The sequence below is a fragment of the Raphanus sativus genome, chromosome 8 (genome assembly GCF_000801105.2).
Source record: "Raphanus sativus cultivar WK10039 chromosome 8, ASM80110v3, whole genome shotgun sequence".
Classification (NCBI taxonomy): domain Eukaryota; kingdom Viridiplantae; phylum Streptophyta; class Magnoliopsida; order Brassicales; family Brassicaceae; genus Raphanus; species Raphanus sativus.
Window position 1 is genome coordinate 12,274,115 of NC_079518.1, and position 17,655 is coordinate 12,291,769.

The 17,655-nt window shown below is 37.3% G+C and overlaps 2 protein-coding genes across 2 annotated transcripts; one reads left to right on the forward strand and one right to left on the reverse strand.

Moving 5' to 3' along the window:
- The first annotated feature begins 6,841 nt into the window (after positions 1-6,841).
- On the forward strand, positions 6,842-12,106 carry LOC108805342 (uncharacterized). Its single transcript, XM_018577360.2, has 15 exons — positions 6,842-7,221; positions 7,307-8,805; positions 9,119-9,289; positions 9,376-9,447; positions 9,541-9,621; positions 9,699-9,736; positions 9,818-9,905; positions 9,980-10,105; positions 10,323-10,514; positions 10,604-10,683; positions 10,809-10,878; positions 10,955-11,056; positions 11,254-11,359; positions 11,476-11,563; positions 11,652-12,106. The coding sequence occupies exons 1-15, from the start codon at positions 6,879-6,881 to the stop codon at positions 11,833-11,835; spliced, it is 3,240 nt and encodes a 1,079-aa protein (XP_018432862.2). The 5' UTR covers positions 6,842-6,878; the 3' UTR covers positions 11,836-12,106.
- A 229-nt stretch (positions 12,107-12,335) lies between these two features.
- On the reverse strand, positions 12,336-13,871 carry LOC108856980 (probable E3 ubiquitin-protein ligase XERICO). Its single transcript, XM_018630898.2, has 2 exons — positions 13,711-13,871; positions 12,336-13,100 (listed from the first exon to the last, which is right to left on the reverse strand). Exon 2 carries the CDS (start codon positions 13,023-13,025, stop codon positions 12,546-12,548), a length of 480 nt encoding a protein of 159 aa, XP_018486400.1. The 5' UTR covers positions 13,026-13,100; positions 13,711-13,871; the 3' UTR covers positions 12,336-12,545.
- Between the last annotated feature and the right edge of the window lie 3,784 nt (positions 13,872-17,655).

Consider the following 17,655-nt stretch of genomic DNA (forward strand, 5'->3'; position numbering starts at 1 on the left):
AGTGCCGGCCAGTATAGTCTCTGATAGAGACCCAAGGTTCACCTCTTACTTCTGGAGGGCTTTCCAAAAAGCCTTAGGAACTAGAGTGAACATGAGTACATCCTACCATCCCCAAACGGATGGGCAATCAGAAAGAACCATCCAGACTCTAGAAGACATGCTCAGGGCGTGTGTACTAGACTGGGGTGACTCATGGGAGAAGCATTTGCCACTGGTGGAGTTTGCATACAACAACAGTTTCCACACCAGTATAGGCATGTCTCCTTATGAGGCATTGTATGGGCGGCCTTGCAGGACACCCTTATGCTGGACCCAAGTAGGGGAGCGCAGCATAATAGGTCCTGAAATAGTGGAGGAGACAACTGAGAAAATCAAGTTGGTCAAGGAGAAAATGAAAGAGGCACAAGACCGCCAGAAGAGCTATGCTGACAAGAGAAGGAAACATCTTGAGTTTGAGGTTGGTGATCTAATCTATCTCAAGATGATTACATTCAAGGGAAGGGCCAGGGTTTCTGGGAGGAAGAAACTGGACCCTAGGTTCCTAGGTCCGTTCAGGATACTTGAGAGAGTTGGGGCAGTGGCTTACAAGTTGGATTTGCCATCTGAGATGGATGCTTATCACAATGTTTTCCATGTGTCTCAACTAAGGAAGTGTCTGACCGACCAGGACATTGTGTTGCCTGAAATTCCAAAAGATCTTGGTAAGAACCTAACCTTAGAGACAAGGCCGGTTCGATTCATAGATAGAATGGAAAAGGCAATGAGAAGGAAGACAGTTCCTATGCTTAAGATAGTATGGGAATTCAATGGCAAGGACATTATCACTTGGGAAACCGAGGCAAGGATGAAGGCCGAGTATCCTGAGTGGTATAGTCAGTATGTGGATGGTGAACCATCAAGTATGAACTCGGGGACGAGTTCCTTCCAAGTGGGGGAGACTTGTCATGTCCCAAGTTCTAGATAGAGCCATCCGTATGGACCATGGTGCGAGGACAAGCACCAGCCAGGTCATGAGACCTAAAGGCAAGCGTATCATGGTCCAGAAATGGGGTTAAGTGCACCAGTAAGCTGAGACTTAACCAGAATGGAGGAAAGGTAAGCTCAAAGGAGCTGGACAAGTGTTTTGGTAGCTGGCCGTTGAGGTTTGGAAGCTCGGGCAGCTAAGAAAGGAGTGAGGCAAGCTCACAGTAGCTCAGGCAAGTTTGGGACAGCTCCAGTAGCTGGAGTGGTAGCTCACTCAGCTGGGGAAGCTAGTGACCAGCTCACCTCAGCTAGGCGGAGTGATTGGCTCTTGGACGGTTGGACCGGACCATGAGCGGTTATGGGTCCGGCTCGGTGGTGACATGATCAGGTGAGACCATGGAGCTTGGCAAGTGAGCTAGGTACTTGGTGAAGTACTGGCAGCTGGAGATCGATCAAGGGGAGCGGTTGGAGGCAGTTGGGAGCGGTTTGGCCGAAGGGATGTGAATGGAACCGTTTGTGTCTTTTCGCCCAAAACCGTGCAACCGTTCGGTCCAAACTGCTGTCGATGGCATTTCCTATAAATAGGAGACTCTGCCCATCGATTTCAATCACGAAAAACACTAAGCAAACCTCTGCCAAAATTACACCAGAAAAAAAAGAGAAGAGACCGGCGGTGAGAAGTGATCCGAGTGGTGGTCCGGTGTGATTTAGGCGGTGGGAAGATTCAGGCAAGGCTATGGCAGGCGGGCAAAGTGATAAGGATAAGAGGAAGGAATCAGAGAAGGATGGAGGCGCAGAGGAACGCACGCCTAAGGTCAGTGATGCACTCCGGATGGTTATCGCCCAAGACCATGGGTTTATATGGTCTGGCCGATTGAACCATGATGTGTTGGTTGCATCCATTTCTCCTTTTCTCTTTGTCAATCTCTTTCCTACTATATTCTGATGTAGTCTGAGGGTGTAAACCCGCGGACAGACCCCCAAGCCTTGGATTGGTCAGTGTAATCTCTCCATGGCCTTGGTTGGGTAGGTATGGTCCGATCTCATGATTCCTGATGGAGTTATTGGGGTTTGGCGTTTGTAATCTCTTAGTTGGGATTTATAATGAATTATCAAAGTGATAGATTGAATTTCTAACATGGATTTCGAGATGGTTCAATGTGGCCGGTTTGGCGGTTCATGGTCAAGATCTATATGATTGAGGCCGGTTCTGAGGAATCCGCTTGGACCATTCTCTTAGTTTAGATTTATCAGGATTTATCATGAATTTTATTTAGTTTTTGGTCGAGTATTTAGAGTGGTCATATTTGGGACTGAGATGTGATCTAGGGTCCGGAACCATGTACTGTTAGTTCTGATGTTAGGATATCGGTTTATAAATGTATTCATGTGTTGTGGGTTTGGTTTCAGGAACAAGCAGTGATCGTGGTAAAGCCAAGGAGTCTTGAAGACCTGGCCGTGGATGGATGTGTGATGTGTGTCTAGTTTAGTTGAACTTATGATAGCCTATTGTGCAACTTGTGTGATATGAATGATTTGTATGGATCACATTGACTTATATATATAAAATGATGTTCCTTTTATGCTTCCGCAATATACTTGTTGTTTATGAACCTCAAATGAAATGAACATGACTTAGAAACTATTGGACCTAAACCGGCTTAACTACACTTAGACATCTAGGTAAGTACTTGGACTGGTTGGATCATGGGATCCAGGTTCGGGTCTTACAGGTGGTACAGTACTCTGGTAGGATTTGAGGGTTTGATGGGCGCAAGGAATACAAGGGTGAGTCTATCTCCCCTACACTCGGAGATTGAGGCTCTTATCTGGTCAATGGAATGTATGAGAAACTTAAGGCAGTTCAACATTACGTTTGCAACGGATTGTTCGCAGTTGGTGAAGATGGTTTCGAAACCAGATGAATGACAAGCCTTTGCAAATTATTTAAAAGACATACGAAGTCTGAGGAGTAGTTTCACTGCTTCAGAGGTGATCCATGTACCCAGGACGAATAATAAAAAGGCGGACAGTCTAGCACGCAGTGCAAGAAAGCAATCGTCTTACGTCGTTCACATGGATACTGATCCTCCGGTTTGATTCAAAGAGTATATATGAGTCTGTAACGCTGATGACAAAAAAATAAAATTTATCAATTTATTAATTGCTTTGACAACGCCGAATAATTAATTTTTTCAAATCCGGTGTAAATCAAGTAACAAGTTTAAACCGAATAACAAATAATGATATCCAGTCCTAGTTGGAATTCAATCAATGTGGGAGATAAAAACCAACCATTTTGTGGGCGTAAGGGCCATTATCATCGGTTGAAAACAATATTTTGCGGAAACCATATTGAAGCATTGAAGATCCATCATGCACTCTCTATTTCAGATCAATGATTTGAATTATGTATGTAACGGATGAAAGACTATTACCCCCATAGTAATATCATGGGAACCGTCACTTGACCCTTAAAAATGATATTGTCTTTCCATACTTCATACACAGCAACATCTCCTATCTCCTATTTCTTGACTCAGGGGCGTCCCTACATATATGGAGACCCTAAAGAAAAAAAATTAGGGGCATATTTAATTGTAAATCTATTTTATTTTTAGTGTTTTCTATTATTTTATTTTTGTTTTTTCACTGAAATAATAATAATGGATTGACTTTAATTCATTTTGATATTGATATATTATTTTTTACTTTACAACCCAGTGAAATCCAAAAAAATTATGAAAACTTGTTGCCAATAAAAATTTACAAAAACTTATAATGGAATTTTGAAAATAGGGTCCACTAAAACTAGGGGCGCAAGAGGCCTATGCTTTAGTTGGCTGTGCCAAGGGATGCCCCCGTCTTACTTGGTTGGTTTACATAATTTACCTTTTTTTTTTTTTTTTTTTTTGACAACCATAATTTACCTCAAAGAAATTTGAAAACATTCAAGATCATTCACGTGAAATGTTACGTACCATTGATAAAAAAAAAGAATTAAGTATTTAATAGCATAAATAAATTCTGATAGTTACTTAATTCACGCGGTCTTAAATAAATTTTGGAGTAGAATTTGTAGGATATCCATATTAAGAAGCATGTGGAATTATGTTTCATGTTTCACATCTCACATGAAGCTATTAGAAAATATGATGTTAAGCCCAATACAGTAAATCCATCAAGGTTCGAGTTCTGACTACTGAAAAATTAATATTGACTTCGTCAGGAACATGAGATTAACACGTGGATCGAAAACAATGACCGTTAACAAGTGAATAGTCTAGATTTATTTTTGTGGGGGTTAGGATACTCCTATATAATTTAAAAAAATGAAAGTGATATATAATTATTTTATAGATTTTAATCATGATATAAGTCCTTAGTTAGAATCTATTATATATATATATATATATATATATATTTTATCTTTAGAGTTTTTTCTAGAGTTTTGACATGTTTATATTTGCTTTGGAGTAATTAGGATATTTTAGAACCACTACAAGAAACACATAAAATTTACGAGGATAATTATGTAGTTAATTCGTCGTAAATCGGACAATTCGTCGTAAATCGGAAAATTCATCGTAAAATACTCACTAGCATTGCAACGAAAACAGTTCGCTATAGACACCGTGCAAAATATTTTGTCGTAAATTCTTAGTAAACGTGCGAGGTAATACATCGTCATAATGTATTCGTGAGTATTTTTTGTGAAGTACTCAAATATCTAAGTTATTTCGTCTTTCCAGATATGAAATAGTTACAACGAATATATATTGTGGTTGATGTTAATTTTACAACGAATTTACATGGACATTCATGTAAATTCATTGTAGGAGTTAACAAGCACTAACTTGATAAAAATGCTCGTAAATGTAATTATGAATTTATTTTGATTGTTCTAATTTTTGCTTTAAAATTATTGAATTTTAAATAATTAAAATTTAAAAATAATATCAAATTTATAAAATATAATTTTATAAATATTATTTAAGTTTATAATACAAAACACAAAAATAAAAAATACAGTTAATGGTTGAGGACGTAATCGTCGTCGAAGCAGTGCGAGCTGCTCCACCTTCTCATCCGTGGAACAGGCAGGATCTGAAATCCCGAGTTCCCACTAAGTTCCATCACCTTCTGTATATATGGGTTTTCGATACCAACAAATATCTGTATGGACGGATATTTTAAAAAATCAGCATAATTTTTGCTGAAAAATAGAATTATATGAAATTTATTAATACATAATCTTCTGGAAATACATAATCGTTGAGAATATATATATACCTGTTTCTTTAGAAATACATAACGATTAGTTTGTTGTCACTGAGAATGAAGAAATATGTTTGGGAAATATACAAACCTGTTTTTTAAAAAAACACATAACAATTAGTTTTCTTGCTGATGAATGAGGAAATTTGCTTTGTTCTTTTCTATTACGTGAAAATGAATTTATTGTCTATACTTTAGTTCTTCTATAAAATAGTTTTTTTAAACGTCTAAATCGATTATTATCAATTAATTATGCTATTACAATGATGAGAATATTACAAAGACGATTCTACAGCCAACAATTTTACCACCCTGTGAGAATACACGCCTGACTGCACCACTCTGAGCCGTCTAGGGATGGCAATTGGGCTCTCCCGTCCCGTTCCGTCTCGAACCGCTGCGGGTTCGGCTTCTAACGGTATACGGCGAGTTTGTTCCGCGCGGAATGCGGTCTTCAAACTAGCTGTCCAATCCCGTACCACAAAATATGCATGCCTTCGCGGGCCGTCTCGCGGAACATCAAATATTACATTGTTTATTTCTACATGCACAAACAAACATAGACAATAATTGAGTTTCAGCTTGCACATGATCGAGCATACTCTTACAAGATCAATACATTAAGCTTATACAAAACAAATGTTTTAATTATCATTTATGATGGTTTGAAGAAGCTCCACGGGTACAAATCAGAGGCGCTTGGGAGACCGGAAACATCATCGACCCTGAAATCACCATCAACGGAGCTCCATAATGTCTAATCCCTTTCTCTCTCTCTCTCTCTCTCTCTCTCTCTCTCTCTCTCTCTCTCTCTCAGGTGAAAGCAGAAATGGAGACTTAGGATTGCGGGTCTTCAAAATCCTGCGGTTTAATCTATCCTGCTTTGGGCCCGTCCCGCTTTGAGCCCATCCCACTTTGAATCCGTCTCGCGAGGCCCGCAATTTTGCGGGTTTATCAAATGGAGGCCCAATCTCACCCCACAGCAAGCCTTTACGGGTCAGGCCCGCGGTCCAGGTCCTTGATTGCCATCCCTAGAGCCATCTTATGAGATCCATGTTTGATGGTACGCCCTGCACCAAGCTGAAGATCTCCTGTAACATGTTTTTTTCATAACATGCATAATTTGGTATTTTATGGGGTTTGAACTCCGGACCTCCGGATGTAGAAGCAATTGAACCATTATTTAAACTACTGGACCAATGGCGATTCCATATTTTTATAGTAGTTAGTCATTAGAAAAAGTTAAGTAATAAAATAATTGTATATTTGTAAGAAAAAAAATTCTTTATCATTTGTGTAATTATGTCCAAATCCGTTGCCCAATGCATGTATTAACTGTGGACATGAATAATTTTACCGTTTTGGAAAATGCAGAGAAATAATTGGTACGGTTTTTTTTTCTGAACGTCTGAATCAATTGTTAACGATTATTTTGTACGGTTTCGGAATTCGATTAGTTTTTAACAAAAAAAAAAAAGAAAAAGGGTATAGAAATCCGCTCGTCATTCGTAGCGCTCTTTAACTTAAAAAAAATGTGTGCATTTCCCGCACATAATAGCTTCCAATAATTCAATTATTTTAAAACCCTAGAATTCGAAAAGTCCCCCAAATCCTCTCTACTCCCCCCCCCCCCCCCCATGGCGTCGGAAGATCCGATGAACAACACTGCCGGAACAGACGACGAGACTATAGCTCAGCGGAGAAAGCGACTCCGGCGAGTGAGCTTCGCCGACCGGGAGATTACTTCCGTCCACATTTTCAAACGCGACGAAGAGTACGAGACGCCGCCGAATCCCTCCGCCTCCTCGGAGCCCCAAAACGGTGACACATCAGAGTCAGAGGACAAAGTCATCAGGTTTTTCGGTGAATTAGCTGAGAGCGAAGACACGGGCGATGAACCTGTGGAGAAACTCTTCTTCAGTTCCAAAGGTTCGCCTTCTTCAGGTGGCAGCACTATTGCCTCTGCTACAAGTGATGACGGTAAAAGCTTCCATCCATTTTTTAATTGTTTTTTACTTAAAAATATATATATATGAATCTTTATGGATTTTGTTATCCGAAACAGAGGAAAACTTCTTCGGACCTGTGTCTTCCCATTTTATCAACCCTGGGAGACTATCAGACGCTTCAATCGCTGAAGAACACCATGATATCACCATGGACTCCACCGCGTTCTCAATGCATTTCCGGAGTCTTGCAATGTCCGAGTCTGGAGACTTAAGGACACCCACTAGCAGTCATGTTCCGGTAGAAGATAAAACACCTACTCAGCTTCCCTCAAGATCTGATACTGGAAGTACGATGGTGTTTACATACCCTAAGAAGCTGTTTCCGAGATCCCCTGTACCCGTTGACAAAGGAAGTGGTGGTGGAGACTCGAATGATATGAGTCTCGTAGGTGAAGATTCTAGAAAGTATGATTACGGGCATATAACTCCTGCGTTAGCAGCTCTGCTGGGAGATGAAAGCAAGGAACCGGTTCCTGCATCTCAGGACATTAGTGTTGAAGCCAGATCTCCACTGCCTGAATTTTCCTTGTCCCTTCAAAATGGAAGCATTCCGGTGGGTATAGAGAGCACCTCAGCTTGTCAAATGCTGTCACCTTCTGCTTATGCCATTCACCCTCTAATGGAGCTGCATGAATCAGGAAATCAAAGTGCCTATTTTGTTGGTAGAATGCAGCAGTGTGTTACTCCTTCTCCTCAAAGTGCTTACTCCTTTATGAGCAGGGAAACTCTCGCACTAGTTCAGAGCTTGTCAACCATCCAAAAAAGTAAATCCAGACTTGGGTTGATTCCACCGTCCCCTGCTTCTGCTCTTTCTCAGAGAATTGAGAAATCGAAGCTTCAGTTGTCCGGACTCCGTTCTGTTACCACCCCATCAACTTTTGGCAGGGAAGATTCAGGCCTCCGCCCGGGAACACGTAAAGATATCCTCATTACTAACTTGGACGATTTGTTATCTAAACATGATAACCCAACACCTGATCAACTTAGCTGTGCTGCATTGAGCCCTGTTGTTGACAGTAGCGATGTGTTTACATGCATAAGTCCACAAGTAAACACTAATTCTAGGATTCAGGGTTCACTCTTAAAAGAACAGGAAAGAAATCAGACAGCCAGCACCCCTGTTAAGTTTGTGTCATCTCTAGCAAAATCGTCACATGCGACTACCTCAGCAGCATTGAACAATTGTGTTACTCTTCAAGATCACGAGCAGCAAAGTAAAGCCATCGCCAATTCTGAGACTGAGGATGGACACGTGACCAAGGATTCTGTTAGTACCCCTTCTCTGAATACGTTATCTGACCATATGGATTCCCTGCTTGTGGAATCTTGTGTTTCACTCAGCGAGACAGGCTTCTTGAACGGCTCTGCTCAACAAAACGAGGAAGAAAGCGTGCTGAACAAAAATAAAAAAGGAACCAACAACATCAGGGCTGCCCACTGTGAAACTGGAGTTATCTCAACTGAAGACTCTCCTGTTGTAGTGACACAAGACCGTCCTGCTACAGCTGGCTCTTCACCTTTGGACAGAAGTAGGAATGAGGCTTCACATGCTAAGGTATAATTCTAGACCCATGAATTTTGAAGAACTATCTGTCCATGGGGCAAATGGATATTACATAACCGTTTCTGAAGGAAATAGATCTTTAGATCTCTGAGACTGTTGTAAATCTTCACGTTGGTCTTTATTCACCAACAGCTCAACGAGAGCATTCAGATTGAATATATTGACTCAGATCCCATCAAAGACATTGAGCTGTGCATTTAAGAAAATATATTCAGATTGCTGAAGAAGAATATCAACTTTTAACGCTATCCCAAAAGATCTAGTAATACAATTAATGATGAGCGGGATTTTTGAAAATTTGCAGGGGCCATCCAGATTGAAAAGGAAAGCCAGAGATGTTGATCCTGCTGACAAAAATTGTAGCCCCAAAGTCAGGCAAAGCACACAGGATATTTCAAATCCAGTGATGTACCACCCTGATGGAAACGATGTTAACAACTGCCGCGTAGTTCGTGAACAAGTAAACTGGGTAGAAGTAAGTACTGTTGATAACCTGGTATATCAATGAATGTTTGTTCCACTTTTTCCTACAGTTACGTTACTGTTTCCACTACCTCGCAGATTCCAGGTAAGATATCAGAAGAAATTAAACAAATGTTTGCATCATTGGCCAATAAGCTGAACTTAAGACAGGTATTATTTCTCTCTGTAAGATCCCAGTATGGTTACTGAGATTGTTCTCCTTTCAGCTTTTGTAATTTCAGAACTAATGTTCCAAAATTGTAGGTTTGCAAGCTGGAAGATATGTTAACACACTTGAAGCAGGTTCATTTGTGTGAGATGCTTTGTCTTCAAATTAAATCTCAGGTCCGCCTAAACCAAAACTCTCTGCTATCATGTTTCCTACATATATATTTTCGCTGATGATCTTGTTCTAATCGTAGAAAGTATGTGGCGACTTGACTGACGCTAAGACAAAGAGGTTCTCGCAGTACTGCCTTTAATATTCTTCAGAATAAAATAGTGTCCAAGTGTGTAACATTCATTGTGTGTACTATTTCAGACGTGCTGAGAGTAGATCATTACTCTGTAAGTTAGCCTATGAAAAAGCCAAACTTGAGTTGTTGCACCTCAAGGAAGAGATAATGAGGGTAATTACTTTGTTCCTCGTTTTAAAATCTCTGTTGATTCTGCTTGCTTGATCAAATTTTACTTTTGCATGCAGAAAAAGTCTCAAGTAGTTACCACTGGTCTACAAACATCTGAAACATTGGGGTTGAAGTGTGCCAAGCTTTTACGTCAACATGGTTTCAATTCTACTGGCTTATTAACTCCTGCGCAGCCACATGAGGTAATTATACCAGTTTGGAATAGGCTTAGAATTGTTTTTGGTAGACATGGAAACAAATTTAGGATGATGAGTTTCCATGCTACTGGTAGAAAAGCTGTATTTGTTTACATCTCAGATGTAATGTATCGCCCCCGAGGGTTTCATGATACTTTTGTAGATAAGAGATGGATGCTTGTATTATTATCGTTCTTACACTTATCTGTTAACATTTTTCTAGGCTACTACTAGCAAAGTAACAGAGAAAACACAGGAGATCGAAGAATTGGACTCAAAAATCAAGACCTTAATCAAATGTTTTCCTACGTGCGACAAGATAACAGGAGAACATGCATATACAGACGCTGTTATGATTGCTGAAGATCAATTGAAAAAGAAGATGAGTTGCATGCTTTTACGTCAGGATATTCGGGTATCTACTGTCTTATTTTTGCAGACATGGAGATCTTAAACAAAGTATTCTTTTTTTTTCTACGTGAATAACTCTTGTCTTGTTGGCAGGGCTGGAAAGTTGACAGTTTAGGAGAAAAGAATGGTTGTCAGAGCATTGTTCTAGATTATGGTGGCTTGATTAACCAAAGGTTGGTCCTATTTTTTTATCTTTCAATAATTTTTTTTACAAGGAATATGTTTCCTACGTTTTGGCTACATATAAATGAGCCATGTGGCTACATATAATTTTTTGGAAAATTTCTTGGATATACAGGCTCACATTAAAGCCTGGCCATGCTTCATGTGTAATAGTTTCAAACAATTTGAGTGATGCATTCATCAAGGTAAGGGTAACGAACTGCTTTTCCTTTCTTTATACATCATCTTCGTTTCGTTTCTAATCAAGGTATTGTTCTTCAGCATTTACCAGACATGAACGTTTCAACTGCGTTTAACTCCTTGTTTAGTGCTGAATACTCCCGGGTGTATGTTGGTACCAGTACGCTGTTGGAGATTACACAGGTGAGTTTGTGTACTAGTTTTGCTGCTATTGCTCTCGTAATACTATGATAACATATTAGGGAATTTTCTATCTTGATGAATTATTTTTGTTGCTTTCTCCTTAGTGTTTGTAAGTTCCTCTAGAAGAACCACTGTCTAGAAATTACTTCTTCTTTTTTTTATTGCTGTGTTTGTCTCATTTTGCTCTGAACATGCAGAAAACTAGCCTGATCGTACATAATCTGCTAAATGTGGCTGAGGAATTACAGTTAGCTAGAATGGAGATACCGAATTTGGTCCAAGGAAATTTTGAATCTCCATCAGGTGATCGATTTATCCTCCTCTCACTTTCCCTTTTAGTGGTACTAGCTAGATTGACACAGGCGCAATTTCAGAAATCCTTTAATGACTGACTAGTTCGAGTGTCTTGTTGATTGCAGCGGAGCAGCTTTATTTGCAAATTAGCTTTTTTGATTGCAAAAACTTGAGAAAAGTAACCATGAGTCTCGATATGGCATGCTTGACCCAGTAAGTAGATTACGGTCAGCTCAGTAACTGACTATCATCTTTGTGCATAAAGACTTTGGATAGTGAAACTGTTTGCGTTTTGTAACAGTGGGATGTATCCGGGCCACATAATTCCTTGCGAAGTGACAGGCACAAAAAGAGATGTTGTTGCCTCGGAACAATTGATGAAAGAGATAGAATATGCAGTGGATGGTGTCGTAGTGGGATATCCTCGGATACTGAGACTCTGTCGTTGCGTCTCCAAACTGTTGCAATCACAAAGCAGGAGATGATGGTCTCATTTCGTAACACTTTCACATGTTGCTGGTTTGTTTTGTATATAAACGGCACAACGTTTGAAACCGAGTGGTGAGATATGTTATTGCTAGCAGAGTCCACTCTTAGTCCAGCATAATTTGTGAACATTAATTGGTACGTAACAACACCATTAACCCTTAAATCAACTGGTGTGACACAATGTAATTAAGCGAAAAGAGTGTAGGCCACTCTTATCCCATGTTACATTGAATCTATTCTAGATTTTGGAGTGATGGATTTACTTCATTTGCTACGGGGCTACAATATCTATATTTGTATTACTTAATAATCTTATCTTTCCCAATTTGTAAGACGAACGTTTAAATAGGTCAAATATCATCTCAGTTACATCCAACTGTCGATTGCAGGCATACAACATTTTGTATACACATTCTTTCTTAAACATACAACTTTTTGTAAGCCTGAGCTGTTGATACTTGTTAATACACACACACACACGTAGATTCAACAAGACTAAGTTCAAACAAGAGCTTCCATTACACATGGGTATACATAAAAACAGCTCACAGAATATGTACAACAGAATACCCCATCTCCGGTCTGAATCTGATGAAGAATCAACCGTGACGCAGCCTAATTTCATAGTAAAAGCAGTAGTAGCTGTACAGAACAACAACAAACATACCCCAAACCCAAAAAGAAAAAGAACTCTATACGAAGACGATCACCAAACATTAGAGGAAACCAGCTGGTCGTCTGGTGCGACAACAACAAGAGGAGTCCTACAGAGTGGGCAAGTGATGTTCCAGTAGTCTATCCATTTCTCCAAGCATGTTTTGTGAAACAAGTGGCCACATTTTAGCTTGTTGATCTCTGAATCCTCTTCGAATTTCGACAGGCATACAGAACACTCGTTGTCCGCCTGTTTCTTGCACTTGCACAAGCTCTCAAACTTCATTGTGGGGGTCATGTTCCTGAATTCCTCAAGGAAACTCTCAGGCTGGCAGACCCGGAAATCAAAAGTCTCTGATGTCTGATTCTCTGAAGATGCGGCCGGCGCTACTGAAGAAGGAGAGAGACGGATTCCTACTAGCTGAAGCACTGATCTGACGATGCCTTTGAAGATGGAGATTGATAAGGCTGTGTTGACTAATAACACGCATAGCATTCCTTCTGATGGACCAGGAAGGCTTGATAGACCCATCTTTCAATATGTTTCAAACAATAAGCCCGCAGGGGAATGTTGATCAGATCTTTGTTCTTCTCAGAGAGATATAATCTGAAAAACAACAATGTGGGCTAATTAGTACACAATAAAAGAAGGCTCAAATGACAATAAGCAGGTAACCTATGAAAGATTTAAAAGACATTTCAACCAAACCACATAGATCACAATTATAATCTCGGTAGGTAGATGTTATATAGTAGTTAGTAGTTACAAGAAAAGTATAAGAGAAACCAAAAACAAGAATCTGCTTACAGAGCACCAAGAAAATTCCATATAATGAAAATTTATAACGCTAATCTTATCATCTATTAATCTATCAACCATTCCAGCTAGACGTAGTAAGACTAAATAACACACTGAGAGGTTCCATATGATCCCAACCCTTTCGGTGAATCAAACAATATTTTCCTCTAAATTAAGGAACTTTGATGAGAATAAGGATTCAAGATAAGAATATTTTTTCAGGTCTTTTTACTCTGATCAAAGCACTGAGACAATTAAAGGAAGAAAAAGTAGAAATGCCAAGAACTCTATTTCATACCAAGGAACAATAAAACAAATAAGCAAGCATCTTTTCATACAGCATCAACCTTTATATGAGAACAGTTACATGAAGAATCAAGATTGAAAAATTTGGGGGGGAAATCCAAATACTACAAACCTGGTGACAAGTATGAGAGGCTATGATCACCGATTCAGAAGAAAGATTGAATCTTTATTATAAGGTTTTGTGTTTCTGGTAAAAGTAGTGATGGGAATCTGGGAAGTGAGAGATGGGTTTTGCTTGATGAAAGAGGAGAGCTTCTTCCAATTGTTGTTTATAAATAGCAAACACATTAGAAAGCTTCCAATATCTTTAAACCAGAGGAGCCTTAACTATGGTTAGTCAATCAAGTTTCTTCTATCTCAGCCTTTCAGGTTCTTGGCTTTAACCATGGTTACTTTATATCATCAACTGTACTTCCTTTCCATTAGTTTATTTATTTTCTTTCCGTTTAATGTATTAATCATACACATACACTCCCAACCAAATTATAATTCATATTTATAAAAGGAAATATATTAAGTGTAGTTGATAGCTTGATGATTTGTATTACGTCAAATGACAATTTAAACGGAGATATATTTGTGTCTGAATTTTTAGGGTGGTTGCGGCGGCAGAAGTTTGCGGTTTCAAACGTTATGTAACGTTTTATATAATTGGAATAATGTTTGAAAATTGTTACATTTACGGGATATTTGTGGCTAATTGATTATGAAATATTACGGCGATTTAATAATAAACTATCAATATAAATATATTATAATATTATAAAAATATAAAATATACTATTTTGATAAAATATAATAATTATTAATATAATATGATTAATAATAATATTATGTTTAGTTATTTAATTTTTTAATTAGTTAAAAATTATAATTTTAATAATTTTTTAAAGAATTATATTTAAACTTTTAAAAGAATATTTTTTGTTTTATATATGTGTATATTTTCATATATGTATGTATTACTTTTTAAAAATTTCTAACCAATAGCTAGTTTAAATTTTTTATAAAACAAATTATGATATTGTTTTTGAATTTAAATTAATATATAAAATGTATATATTTTTTTATTCATAATATTTATATTTTAAATTTAAAGTTTAAAAATATTTAGAAATAAACAATTTTTTATACATCCGCAAATGCTAGCTTTAACTAATTTTTGATTTTTAGAGGTTTAGAACGGTTTGAAGTAATTTGTAACGGTTTGTATGATTGTTTTGAAACGCTGTCAACCGCCATCAACCGTAAAAACTGCGTTTGCGGGTGGTACCGGAAAAACCAGTCAAACCCTTAAAATAATGCATGTTTAATGCATAGTAAGTAATCAAACATCATCTTTCTATGTTTTTCAATGCAAATGGTGAAGTTTCAACAAACGAATGACCCATAATTCATTCATTCATATAAAAAGGCATTCCTTTAACAGTAGTTACCACCACATTCATCCAGCTAGTGAAGACAAGTATTTGCATCCTGGTATCAGTGCCGTGCGAATAGTTATAGGGACCTAAGGCAAGTTTTTAAAATAAACTTATTTACAGCTATAATGAAAACAATTTTCAAATAAAATATATCATTTTCACCAAATATACAAATCTAACACTGTACAAGAATAAATTTATCATGTGTTATATTATGTCATATAGAAAACAAATATACATGAATTCAGAAGATGAGTTAGTCGACTCTGGTGGAAAAGATTTTTTTAAAACCAAAGTCTAAACCACTAAAACATAAACTGATTAAAATTTTGGAGTTCTAAGAGTGTTATATAAATTGGGGGCCTGAGGCGAATGCCTTTTTCAATACACTGTAGACACGCCTCTGCCTGGTATCCTACTATCCTAAGTATGCATGTTATTTACACCTATTTTCTTGATTAATTTTACCTTACTATAACTTTCATTTTCGTAAATATGAAGTCTAAAATCATGATTATCGGTGGTTTCCAAATAGAGTTTTACAAAAAAATAGTGATAGGCCCCATAAATCAGCAAAAAACCGGTAAAAAAAGTTATCAAATAAGGATCGACTATTGTTGGTTTTGTTTAATGTTTGAGGGTTTCACTAACACGTGTCTGTCCGCGATTGGTTACTTTTTAATTTTTTGGGCAAAAGGAAAACAAAAGAAAAAAGCTTTTTTTTAAAAAAACTCTAAACCCACTTTAGCGATAATTATGCTCTAATTTGACCTATGCCGATATCCTTGCTAAAAGTTAAGAAAGTGACTGCTTTTTTCATGACCGCTATTGGAAATTAGGTATAGGCGTTTTTACTGCAAACCAAAATTTAAATTTTTATCCGAACTGGAAACAAAATTCGTTCTGAACAGTATAAAAAAATATATGAGCAGGACTTGAGAGATATGTACTCTCACGACTCTAACCAAGCCAAATTCTAAAATAGGATCTAAAATATCCAAAATCAGTTAAACATATTAAATTTTTAGATATTGTTAAAGTAATTTAGACATTTTGTAGTATTTTAAAGATCTCGTAACTTTATTTGTTATTTTAAATATTTTATTAGTTAGTTTAGTTAATTTAACAAGTTAAAATTTATATTTTTCATAATTTATATATTTTAAGTATTTTATCAATTTTTAGTTTTTTATTTAGATTTTTGGGTGATAACCAATACAAACTGAATTTCGAAAGAACCGAATCTAACCCAACTTTAGAGTCAGTAAAAGTCGAATGAGATTTATGAACTATAGTACCATGATTTGAAAATCCTAATTAATTGAACCGAATCCAGACGGGACACCGAAGCCTATCAAACATTATGGGGACTACAAATATATGGTTATCAAGCTATTCCAAAAGTAGAATTGGTGAAGTAACAGGCGTCGTCTAATGTATTTGGATGTGATGCGTTAAAATTTGTGTCATGTGCAATTAAAAAAGAAACAAAGAGCAACACTTTGACTCCACATGCTTAATTGGATGAGTTAAAAACTCTTTAGTATGTTTCTAAAGTACTAAATTACAGGAGTTACCGATTAAGAATTACTAACTGAACAAACTGAAGACCATAATTTTGATGGGAAGAAACATTAACTTAACTCAACAACAAAGAAGATTAAAGACAAACTCAAAAAACAACTAGAAGTATTAACACACATAACCAAACTACATCAAAGTTTTGAAATCATCAAAATCCAGTCTAATATACTGTTCAACTATCGAATCTATCGCATTTACCCAATTATGCACGTTTAAATGGTTCAGTGTTCAATCTTGAATTCAACTCTCCTATGATATACTAATGACGCATTCGAAACGTTTAAAACTCCCTTTAAAATTTTCTACGAGTTTGGTGGCCACTGGTTTTATTAATTTGTTTATAACTATTAATTAAATGGAAGGATAGTAGGTATCATGGGAGCTATTGCTAATCGCAATTTATGAGAACATCACAAAAGATACGAACCAAATTTTATTAAGTATTATTTTAGCTTAAACTAACATTAGATTCTACAAAATTGTCATACAAAAAACCGACATAAGGGCTATGGAACTGATTCGAAAGTAAAGTTGTATGAAATTAATTTTGTCGTTTTCCTAATCCGCAAGAAGAAACATGGCACGACATATTAGTTACATTGTATTGAGTAAACCTCACGTTGGCCATGTGTCCTCTCTCGGGCCGACGGGCCCCCATAGGTACTGCGGCCTTCATGTTCAATAATTTGTTTTTTTTTTGCATCTTCTCTCATCTGTCTTCTTCCTCCTCCTTTTGAATTATTTCTATGTGGACACCAAATTGTAGTTTGGCATTTTCTACATCTGTAATGTATTTGTAAGAATATCACAACGCTCCACATGGGTCCCGACGTTATCAAAAAAGAAATAAGGTGTGCTAACCATTAAGCTAACCGCTTTACAAAACTTTCAAACGGAAGGTAATGATAATGTTCGGAACTAAAATATTTGTTTAACTAGGTTTGGATGGCCCAAACAAAACGTAGAAGGAAAAAAGACCAAACGTTGAGGAAACACACCAACAAACAATTTCATAGATTACATACTAAGTTGTACACTCAACTAAATAT

Coding starts and splice junctions, on each gene's coding strand:
- LOC108805342 (XM_018577360.2), top strand. CDS start 6,879: ATGGCGTCGGAAGATCCGATGAACAACACTGCCGGAACAGACGACGAG. Junction 9,906..9,979: donor TCAAGGAAGAGATAATGAGG/GTAATTACTTTG, acceptor TTTTGCATGCAG/AAAAAGTCTCAAGTAGTTAC. Junction 11,057..11,253: donor CGCTGTTGGAGATTACACAG/GTGAGTTTGTGT, acceptor CTGAACATGCAG/AAAACTAGCCTGATCGTACA.
- LOC108856980 (XM_018630898.2), bottom strand. CDS start 13,025: ATGGGTCTATCAAGCCTTCCTGGTCCATCAGAAGGAATGCTATGCGTG.